We start from the raw sequence: 12,143 nt of genomic DNA, 5'->3' as shown, positions 1-12,143 counted from the left end.
AATCGGGATGGGTGTATCAGAGACGGTGCAGTTGGCACAGGACAGAGCAGAGTTTGGGCTGTTGTACATAGGTCACTGTGAGTCTCAAGCGACTCGACCGCACATAACAACATGAACAACATAAATTGTCTATAAGAAAACTGCCCATCTTTCTTTCACAGAAATGTTAGTGGCCTCGAACCAGCGAAGTACCACCCATTGTTTAGCAGCCTAACTCCTTATGGACTATGCCACCCGAACTTCAAGATTATAAAAAGATCTGTTTTTAAAATGTACATATAATTTCTGGAAAACTTTGGGGGTTTTAAAAATTATATTAATTTATAATCAGATAATAACTAGATAAAAATAAGCTTTAACAAAATTACATGCTGTTGTTGTTCATTGCCATCGAGTTGAGGATGACTCATAGCAACCCTATGAACAAAAGGCCTTAAGCCTTTCTATAACTATTGTCGTTTCTCCAGGTTCATAGAGTTTCCAAAGGCATGTGTTTCCAGAGGCATGTTGTTTAGGAAGTGGATGCCACTTCAGTATCTGTAGTTCAAACTTTAAAGCTTATGGGGAAAAAACATTTTCTTTCCTAATTGTAAATACAAATAACTGAATACCTATTGCAACAGAAGTCCTTCAAAAGCACTGTTAAAATTTTAATGCTAAAATAACTGCCTGCTGCTCAAAAAAAAAAAAATTCGAATGCTACTACTTGTTTATCTTACTGAAGGCTGGGAAAAACTCTATCCACTAGCCACATGTAGCTTTTTCAATGAAACGTTTTAAATAACTTTCTTGGTCAAACTAGGACCATCTCTAGGACTCAGAACCACATGTGGCTAATAGCCCCATAATGACCAATGCATATTGGGACTATTCCTGTGATCACAGAAAATTCTTTTGAACAGCCATGGCTCTTTATCAAAATGATTATTCTTGCAAAGCAAAAACCTAAGATAGTGTGATTTTCTCTGGCAAAATGTGTATACTTTATAGGAAGTTATGGAAAATTATTAAAGCAGCTGCACTCTTGGACCATGAAATATTCCCACAGCTTTGGGTTAATTTTTTTTTTTAATTTTATTATTATTTTGTGTGTCTGTGTACCGTCAAATCAGATCTGACTGGTACAGGAGGAGACTGTTCCTCCTTTCCCGGCAGAGCATCTGGTGGATTTGAACCATGTGCCTCTAGGATTGCAGTGCAGCTTCTTGCCACTAGGCCACCAGAGCTCCCCTGGGTTAATTTTAAAAAAAAAAATTTATCCCTTTATTCAAACCATTTTATAACACATACTTAATACAGAGACTTTCAAACTTGACTTTAATGTCAAACTTATTTTTCTCATCTGAGTAGTAATTTAAATTATTATTTTAATCATTACTCCAAAAATTTCTTTTCTGGTCTCCAAAAGAAGAGCAAAACACTGAGAGAAAGAACTCTCATGCAAAGAGCTGAACTTTAGTTCAAATGCACTGATCTCATTCATTTTCCTAATCCTAACTTGAACCTATTCACATACTCCACTTAAAGTTACTAAAGCAGAGTAGAGCTGCTCTTAATACACAGAGAAATCTAGACACTTGCTTACATGGGAAGATATAAAATGAAGGTCTAAATACTCTTCTAGACACTCAAACAAGACATAGTTATATAACTGCATCCTTCCTCATTGGAGAAATTAATATCACTATATCATGAAAAGGTCAATAGTTATGTTGTTGTTAATGTTTGGTGTCGCTGAGTCGAGTACCACTCACAGTGACCCTACAGAATCCCATAAAGAATACAGTTATTAAACATATCAATAGGTCATATTATTCCACAAATCTGCAAAAGTGACTGCAAATTTAACATATGTACACTGCATCTCACCAATATCTCCTTCTTGTCCAGGTCTGGGGATGCTAATAGCAGTTTTGGTCTCCATTTCCAATTTCTTCTTGGTGTCCCCTCTCTTTCCAACAATATGCCTACAATAAGAAAAACCATTTACAAATAGAAGAAAATGAAATTGTTCCAAGAGTATACCAACATGCTTAAAATCTATATGGCTGAAAAGACTCCCTTTCAAAAAAGTCCTGCTGTAAAAAGTTAATACTTATAGATACTCAGCAAAAATTAGAAATCATTTGGGTTTATGAATTTGGACCACTTGCCTCGAGAACTATGGGACAATACATTTTTGTCACCTCAAGCCACACCTTTTTGGTGTTTCATCACAGCAGCCCTCAGAATCTAATGCATTGGGAATGATGGTGTCAAAGCAAGGAATACAGGACTCAACAAAGAGAAGGAGATTCTAAGGTGAGGAGAACAGTGCAATGTGAAGGTTCTAAGGCAGGAAGGTGTATAGCATATCTGAAGAACTGAGAAAAACCACTGAGTCAGAGAAAGAGTGGTATGATTTAAGGCTAAAAAAATGAAGAGCCTCTAAATCATGTGCAACATTTTGGTCATTCTTTTAACAATGGAAAGGCACTGGTAGGTATTAAGCAGAGACAAAAAAATAACTAGACATGCCTTTTTAAAAAAATCACTCTATCCTCAACATGAAGAAACTATTATGAGTGGAGCCAAAATCAATATAGAAAGACAGTAAGTTATTTGAAATAACCCAATGGGAATAGAGAGGGGTGGCAGCAAAGAAATAAAAGGTTAGTTATGAGGTAAAATCAACAGGACTGGGTGATACACGATGATGAAATGACTTGTATTGTTGGATGATGAAATGACTTGTATTGTTGTTGTGTACCACCAAGTCAGAACCAACCCACAGCTGACCCTCCAAGGGGGTTTCAGAGGCAGTTAATCACACAGCAAGAGACTGCTTATCTTTCTCCTGTGGAGCAGCTGGTGGATTCTAACCATGTGCCTTTGAAATTGCAACATAGCTTCTTACCACTAGGCCGCCAGAGCACCTGCTATTAGTCCTTACAAATTCTAAGGCATAAAACACTAACTAACCTGCTGGCTCCCTAGTAATCAAGCATCCAGACAAGAGTGGACCAAAATAACATGAGCTAGCATCTCACCCCAGCAACAGCAAAGTTCAACAGGGCAGCAAACAATAAATGCTGGTGAGGATGTGAAACTATTGGAACTCTGACTGCTGGTGGGAAGGTAAAATGGTACAACCACTATGGATTGTGACCTCAGGACCTTCTCAAAAACCTGGAAATAGAAATATCATCTGACCCATCTATCCCACTACTGGGACTATACCTTAAAGAGACCAGAGCCATAACACAAACAGATGTATACACGCCTATGTTTACAGTTGCATTATTCACAATAGAGAAAAGATGAAAGCAGCCGAACTGCGCATTAACAAATGGACGGCCAGAAAACTGTGGTACATTCACACAATGGAATTTGATACAGCACTGAAAAACAATCAACTTGTAAAACACTACGCAACATGGGTGAGTTTGGAAGATACTATCCTGAGTGAAGTACCTTGGTCACAAAAGGACAACTACTAAAAAAATAAAAAAAGGACAATTACTACATAACATTGCTGTTATAAAATAGGACTGACAAGAAAAGAGTGGATAGATAATGAACTCTGCAGTGGGACAGATGAGGGAAAGGACTACCTGAAAGGAATGTATGATTAGGCATGATATGTATGACAATTAATCTGGAATAAGAAATGCATTACAAAGTGAGCTGGGGGAGGGGGAAAAGAGAGGGTGGAAAATGTGTATCAATGAAGGAATGAAAATATAACTTTTCTGTCAACTTTCTCTAAAATTCCAATTTAAAAAAAAAAAAAATTTAAACAAAACCCCAAGAGTGGAAGCTTGAAGGACCAGTGTGTTGCCATGTTTCCTAGAGGTGTCTCAGTGCGCAGAAGCTGTGGCCTGACTCACTTGTAGAGCTGGCTGGGTGCCCTCACGGAACACTGGAAACCCCGTTGCGTCTGCACCACCACATAGGTTTCACAGGGCTCTTCTCCACACTCCACATTACCTGCACAGAAACCAAAGCAACCACCTTCAGAAGCTGCTGCCTATGGGGAAACGGCTGTCTCCCCACAGCCAGCCACTTCCAGGATGTGAAAGACACAAGATATGCATTCACGCACACAGAAAATAGGCCAGCATTTCATATTGCAGAGTACCGATGATATTCTTTGTTTCCTGTTCTTAGAAGAAAATGAAAAAAAATCATAATAACTATTTAAAATCATTCCGTCTTGGAACTTTGGGAACAAGGCAGGTGCACAGCATTATTAAACCGTTTTCTCCCAAAAATAAACAAAGAATATTTTTTCACTAATTATTTTACTGAGATATAGCTAACATTCTATAAATGTCACTCTTTTAAAGTGTATACTTAAGTAGGTTTTAATATTAAACCACAAAACTACTTCCACAAATGAGGAAGGAGTTACAAGAAAAACTTACTCTACACAAGAGACAGGAGAAAAAAGAAGGGTAAAATAAAAGAACTCAAAACTCCAAGACTAAAGGAAACAATGAGAAGAACCAGAGGAAAGACTCCATGGAAGGTCTAGGGTCTGATGAGAAGACTTTAACTCAAAAAAAAGATAGCAGAGAACCTGCAAAACCCTATTTATGCATTAAACTCATCCCCAAGATAATTAACCTGAGAATATTTAGAATCAATTTCCAACTGTTTAGTTAAAGTTATACTATAATAAACTTAGTTATATATTTAAAACGTCTTATATATGAGTAAAAAGAAAAAGAATTATAATAATTACAACTAACACTGTTAGGGGACAGTGGATAGCATGGGCCAGGAATCCTACCTGAAAGGCAAGAATTTTCCCACTGAGCCACTTAGACAGTATTGTACTGGGCAAATCTGCTGTTAAGGACTTCTCTAAAGTGTTAGAGTAGGAATGTTTAAAGAGTAAGATGTGCCTGATCCAAGCCACGGTGTTTTCAATTACTTCCCAGGCATGTGAAAACTGGAAAATAAGTAAGTAAAACCAAAGAGCAATTGATGCCTTTGGATAGTGGTGTTGGTGAAAAGTACTCAATAAACCACAGACTGTCAAAAGAACAATGAAGAAGGAAATAGAGCCAGAGTACTCTTTAAAGGCAAAGATGATAAGGTTCTATCTGACATGTTCTGGGTAGCTGTCAGATGGGGCCAGTACCTGGGAAAAAAAATATTATGTTTAGAAGGGTAGCCCTTTTGGAACAATACAGAGAAAATTAGCATGGCCCCTGCGCAAGGATGATACGCAAAGTCGTGAAGCGTTCCATATTTCTGTTAACTAGGAGTCAGTTCTGACTCCAAAACAATGATAGAGAAATTGATCTGCCCAACTCAGTGTTTTTTAATCTGTTTTGTTTCAAAATGTTTGTTATATTTCAAAATATTTTTATAATCATTTTAAGATTGCTAATAGACTATGTACTTGAGGGCATATAACAACAACAGACTATGTACTGAAGTCTAGGTCGTACTCCAACAGAATTAAAATAGAGATTGGGGGGGGGGAGAAGGGTAGCCCTTGAGAAGCCAAATATCTCAAAATTAGAACATAAGGAAATAGAGAATTGCTCCTACAATACAAAATACACTTTACTACCAACCTGACCAAAGAGCAATTTGCGTTACCTTCAAAGAAGTCCTCATCATCTTCTTCATGCTGGTAAGTCTGTTCTTGGATAGGATTTTTCCTATAAATTCGTCCATCAATTCTTATAAGTTGTGGGCGCAGAATATCCATAGTATGTTCTCTAAATAATATTGCAGTGAAATCCTGAAAAATAAGGTCACACCTGAGTTTTCGTTTCAGTCAGGGAAAAACCAAACTTGCCTCTACTCTGTGGATGCTGTAGGCCTGAAAGGACACAACTGGCCATGAGTTCACAGCACTTTCTCACCAAAAGGCACTGTTAAGACAACAATTCACAGCTCTATTTTCATAGAGAGTTCTGATAACCTAGTAGTAAGAAACTGCACTATGATCCCAAAGGCACGTGATTCAAATACATACACCAGCTGCTCTATTGGAGCAGGATGAGCAATCTCCCCCCATGAGCCTTACTGCCTCTGAAAATCCACTGGAGGGTCAGCTATGGGTCAATTCTGACTCCACAACACAGAGCAACATTTCTATTGGATTTTCTGCACTTGTAAATTGCTTTAAGTCAATTGCTGCATCTTCTAACAAAGGATTCCATTCCTAATTCATCTTAGGCAGAAAAGTAATTTTTAAACTATTACCTCCCATTCTCCCCAAAAAATGGCTGATTAAAAGATGCTGAGCTCGTGAGTATTCTTTCATGTGTTTATTGGCCACCTGAATCACGAGCAATAGAGAATACAAATCAAAACAATGAAGTATCATCTCACAACAGCAGAAAACTTCAATAAGATAGTAAACAACAGATGTCACCAAAAGGCTGGAGATAATGGAACTCTCTCACTGGAACTGCTGGGGGTGGGAAGGAATGTAAAATGGTGCAACCATTATGTGAAAGCAGTTTACGGTTTCCTTAAAAAGTTGAAAACAGAAATGCCATTTAATCCAGATACTTCTCTACTCTCGTGGCCTAGAGGTAAGAAGCTATGCGGCAATCCCAAAGGCACGCAGTTCAAATCTACCAGCTGCTCCATAGGAAAAAGATGGGCAATCTCCTCCCATGTGTTTTAATGCCTCTGAAAACCCGCGGGAGGGTCTGCTACGGGTCAGTTCGGACTCAAAAGTATTCAACAAACATATCACTACTAGGTATATATCATAAAAAATAAATAAATAAAAGATGCTGAGCTCTTTACACACAACCTGTCAATGACTAAAAGAAAAACTACAGAGATCTCTCTATTAGTTTAACCTAACAAAAGTACTGGGAAGTTCAATCCAATCTTACGCATTTATCCATAAATTTGCAAAGTGAAAAAGTATTTCACCGTTTGCAACCAGCATGAAAAGTAAGTCAATCAGGAAATTTTAATAAACTTTTCCTTGGGAGGAAAAATCTCTTAATTTTGAGGCAATCTTAATCCACTAGTTGCTCCGCAAGAGAAAACTGGGCAGTCCCTCCTCAAGGGACTCTGAAAATTCACTGAAGGGTGAGGTAAGGGATCGTTCCAACTTAACTGGCAGTAAGTTTGAGGTTTGAGAGATACACAGCGGTGCTCTGGTGACCTAGTCCATAAAGAGTTGTGCTACTAACTTAAGGGGGTAACTCCAAGTTTACTCCGCTCTAGCAGTTTGCATCTAACCACGAACCCGCAGGAGAAAGATGAGCAATCTCATCCCATGCAATTTATAGCTTTGGAAAGTCAGTTCTGACTTGACAGCACTAAAATATATGTTAGATACATATATATCAATCTTTACTAAATACACTACTATTCAAGCTCTCAGCAAGTTGCTTTAATTGGCAACTGGTCTGCTTACAGAACCAAGGAAGAGTACCTGTGAGAAATAACACAGAAGACAAATTCATTTAGAAGCCATTATACCCTAGTGCACTATTCTCTCATGGCCTTTTTTTAAAAAAAAAAAAAAGTTTTCCACAAAAGTTGAAGTGAAGTCCGAAAAATGGGTTTTAGAATAAAAGGTAATCTCAGAGTCAGCAAATTCATCATCTACCTTTCCCGGCTTGCCCTCAGCTATCACTGTTCAGAAGGACGAGGGAGAAATAACACATTTCGTTCTCCTTCGTGGTGATTTGGAAAGGGAGAAACAGAAGGGCTGCAATATCATAGAGGAATCCAAAGTTATGACTTATAAAAGCTAGCAGAAAAATCACTAAGCCAAAGTGAACAACAGGCTAGGATGCTCCCGCGCCAGGTACAAAAGCGACAAAAAGAAGGACCCGGAAGTGCTCTCCAGGCGCGCGTCTCCACGACACTCCGGCCAAGCCACGCCCACCGCAGTACGGACGCGCGGCGGGCGGCGGGGTGGCGGCTTCCCTCGGAGCGGGCGCGAGTACGCTGCCGTCCTCGTCGTAGGAAGCGTGGCCGCCCCAGCTTGGCCTGGGGGCGGGGCTCTAGGGAAAAGTGCCACAGCCTTTGAGGTAAGTAAGCGGGTGCCCAGGAACCCTCTAGAGCTTGGAGAGGAGTTGACTCCTCGGATCCTACCTGGAAAGACTAGGAAAATGGAGAGGGTGGGAGGAGAAACTGGAACCGGCCGCAGCGGACGCGGAAGAGGAATTTGTCTTAGGCCTCAGTGCGCATGCGGCCGAGGGCGGCGCCTGCGCGGTGGGATGGTGCGGGTGGTGTCTCCTATTTGGGGCCGAGCGGGCGTGTTACTGAACCTCTAGTATCTTTTTTTTTTGGGGTTTTTTTTTTTGTTTTTTTGAACCTCTAGTATCTTGAACCTTCACATCTAAGTTGTTTCACACTCCCCGCCTCATTCTAGTTGCAGCATCTTCTCCGATTCCATTGTAATCCATCTGTTTTGCGTTAATTTGTTGATGGAAGAGAATGATTGTAGCAATTTGCCTTTGTACCCCTGGAGGAACTTCAGTGTTTATTTTTCTTCTTTTAGTATTTACTTTTCTGATGAGATTTTAAGAAATAATATTAGAAAAATGGATATCTACTAGAAAGTAATTGGCGAATGCAAGAGCATCTCTGTCTTACATGAAATAAATACTTAATCATGAGTTAGGGGCACAGTTGTTCTGTGTCTGCCTAAAAGGATTGCCCTCAGATTTACCTGTCACCTAAAAAAATGTGTCATTTTCTTAGGTAGGCACACAGGATATCCCTACATTGTCACGGTTTCCAGTGATCCCTCTATTATCAGTGGTCCCAGTTTTCCTGATAGGCCAAAGCCAAGTTCTTAATCTTAAGTATTGGGCAAAATCTCGTTGAGCACCTACTGTGGGCTTGGTAGCCTAGTGGGAAAGTTAAGTGCAGGATATGAGGAAGCCCTGTCCCGGTCCATTGCCATCCTTAAGATTATTACTCATTGTTAGAGGCAAAATTCGTCTTTCTCACGTGCCCTCTACCAGATAAGATGCCCTTCTCCAGCACCTGGCGCCTCCTGATAACATACTCAAAAGGTGGGAGACAGAGTCACCAACTTTACTTTTAGGGAGTATTCTGGTTGCCCTTCCAAGAAACATTTGTTCCTTCTGGAATTCCATAGTATTTATATAGTCAGTGTGCTTACCCAACACTGTATTTCAGATGCCTCAGTTCTTTGATTTTCCTTATTCATCATCCAGTACGAGAGAGATGTGTAAAGCGATGTACAGAATAGGGAATTAAAAACAGTAAAGGACCAATCCTCATGACATTAGACTTCTCTATAGCATAGGTAATCTTTCCTGTGCCATGCTTGTATTCAGCTTCTATGCTAGGCCTAGAACTTCTTTCCTAGATCACAGGATTCTTCCAAAGATCATGAACCTTGAAACTGAAGTTTTAAATACCTTCCAGACAAAGATTCACTTCACTGCCAGAGTCAATTCTGAGTCATAGCAACCCTGTTGTTGTTCAGCGCCATTAAATTGAGTACAACTCACAGTGACCCTATGAACAAGAGATCTGAACCCTGCCCTATCCATTGCCACCCTCACCATCTCTGACGCACTTGAGCCCATTGCTGTAGTCACTGTCTATCTATCTTGTTGTCAATCTATCCTTTCCTGACTCTCCGCCTTTCTCCAATGGTGCCCCTCCCCAAGAAATAACCCTCCCCTAGTAGCGTGCCCAAAATACGTGAATCAAAGCTGCACCATCCTTGCCTCCAGGGAGCAATCTAGCTGCACTTTTCCCAGGACATATCTATTTGTTCTTTTAGCACTCCATCGGATATTCAGTGCTCTTCCCCAGCACCACAACTCAAAAGCATCAATTCTGTTGTCATCTTTATTCATTGTCCAGCTCTCAGATACATAGCAAGTGATTGAAAATATCGTGGTCTGAATCAGGCACACCTTAGTCTTCAAACTGACATCATTGCTTCTCAGTAATTTGAAGAAGTCCCTGAGAGCAGACTTGTCCAGTGCATACTGTTTCGTGATCTCCTGACTACTGGAACCAAGGATGTTGATTATAGATCCAAGTAAGGTGAAATCATTGATAATTTCAGTCTTTTTTCTGTTTGTCACAATTTCTTACCAGTCCAGTGGTGAGGATTTTTGTCATCTTGATGTTTAGATGTGATCCATATTGAAGCAATTTTAGATAGTCAATTATTAATACTTACTGTGCCTGTAACAGGGAGCTCTGGTGGTGGTGTTGTAATGCACTGTTAACCCAAAAGCCTCGTCTCTTGACAGTTTGAGTCCAAAATAGCTCCTCAGGAAAAAAATGGGCCGTAACCTACAGTGTGGTTTCCAACTTCTGAAATCCAATAGAGGGTCAGCTGTGAGTCATTTCCAACTTGACAGCAATGAGAAAGATGTCCTTAGCAATTCTGGTGTTGCAGTAATTAAAGCATCCACTGAATCAGAAGGTCAGCAGTTCAAATCTGCCAGCTGCTCTACAGGAGCAAGATGAGGCTGTCTGCATTCCTAAAGATTGAAAGCCTTGGAAACCCCATAAGACAACATTCCATCCTACCAGGTTGCTATGAGTTAAAATAAACTTGATGGTCATGAGTTTGATTTTTTAATATGCCTGTAACTCTTCCAAATGCTTTACATGTATCCACTCATTTAATTTTATAGTACCTCTATTTGATTGTTAGTGTAAGGCTAAGTTTTCTGAGTGTTGAATCATCTTGAAACTGCATTTCTAGTCTAGCTTTCAGATTAATTTTGACTATTACCAATCCTACCTAACATCATCTCTTCTTTCAGTCTTTCTTTTGTATTTTAAACTTAGGTACATTTTGACTACCTGTTGGACTGTTATACCTTAAATGATCAATGTGGGGAGAGCCACATCTAAACTCTCTTCACTCCACAAGGGGGAACAGTCCCCAATAACACCACAGCACACAGGGATTTAATCTTTAGAAGGTCCCATGCATTAATTTTTATCCCTTTAAATCTGGTTGTATTTAGCAGACTCTTTATACCTTGGACTAGCACTTCTAAGCTTGATCCCAGTTTGTCTCTTATGAATGTTATTGTTTTGGGCTTTACTCCCAGGTCTCTAATCCACCTTGAGTTAATTTTTGAGTATGATGTGAGTTGTGGCTACTGTTTGAGCTTTCTGCAGGTAGCAGTCCAGTTTTGCCAGCACCATTTGTTGAAGAGGTCATCATTTTCCCATTTGATAGCTTTGATTCCTTGTCGAATATCAGTTGACCATATGTAGCTGGGTCTATTTCTGGGTTCTCAGTTCTGTTCCATTGGTCTGTGTGCCTGTCATTGTACCAGCATCATGCTGTTTTAGTTACCCCTGCTGTGTTGTAGGTTTTGAGGTCATCAAAAACTTTTTCCAACAGGGTGAAAAGAAAACCTACTGACTGGGAACAAACATTTGGTAATAGCATCTTAGACAAGAGTCTTATAACAAAAGTTTATAAAATACTACAGGGCCTCCACGAGAGAAAGACTGATAATCCAATTACAAAATGGGCAAAAGACTTGGAAAGAATTTTCACAGGAAAATATTCAAATGGCAAACAGACACATGAAGAAATGCTCCAAATCGCTGGCAATAAGAGAGATGCAAATCAAAACTACAATGAGGTACCTACCATCTCACTCCAGTAAGAGTCGCAAAGTTTAACAGGGCAGCAAGTAAATAGATGTTGGAGAGGATGTGGCAAGAAAGGAACTCTTAGACATTGTTGGTGGGATTGTAAAATGGTGCAGCCATTCTGGAAGGCAGTTTGGTGCTTCCTTAAAATGCTGAACATAAAAATTCCATATGACCCAGCTTATTCCACTACTTGGAATATACCCTGAGAATATGAGAACTGAGGCACAAACTGAGATTTGTACACCAGTGTTAATAGCAGCATTATTCACTATCGCAAGAACATGGAAACAGCCCAAATGTCCAACAACAAACAAATGGATTGAGAAATTATGGTACATTAACACAATGGAATACTATGCAGCACGCAGGAGCAGTGACTTTGTAAATTATTACCTAACTTGGGAGAGACTGGAGAACATTATGCTGAGTGAACTAACTCTAACTCATTCCCACCAGGATAAATATTGTATAAAATCATTATTGTAGAATGAGTATAAGGATCCAGGAGCAGTGGGAGAGGCTGGAAGCAGAGGGATGTGGAT

General features: G+C 39.7%; 1 protein-coding gene across 1 annotated transcript in view; it reads right to left on the bottom strand.

Annotated features, from left to right (window-relative positions):
• Nucleotides 1–5,722, bottom strand: part of ASCC1 (activating signal cointegrator 1 complex subunit 1) — a 165,435-nt gene extending 159,713 nt beyond the window's left edge. The window contains exons 1-3 of the mRNA XM_006888965.1: nt 5,596–5,722; nt 3,870–3,969; nt 1,870–1,967 (exon numbers count right to left, since the gene is read on the bottom strand). Coding sequence (XP_006889027.1) covers nt 1,870–1,967; nt 3,870–3,969; nt 5,596–5,707 — 310 coding nt within the window. The 5' untranslated portion in view covers nt 5,708–5,722. The remainder of the gene's footprint in view (nt 1–1,869; nt 1,968–3,869; nt 3,970–5,595) is intronic.
• Nucleotides 5,723–12,143: the final 6,421 nt, after the last annotated feature.

Source organism: Elephantulus edwardii, unplaced genomic scaffold, assembly GCF_000299155.1.
Source record: "Elephantulus edwardii isolate Elephantulus edwardi_28Jun2011 unplaced genomic scaffold, EleEdw1.0 scaffold00074, whole genome shotgun sequence".
NCBI classification, from domain to species: Eukaryota; Metazoa; Chordata; class Mammalia; order Macroscelidea; family Macroscelididae; genus Elephantulus; species Elephantulus edwardii.
The sequence above is the reverse complement of the archived record's forward strand: the minus strand, read 5'-3'. Positions and strand labels throughout refer to the sequence as shown.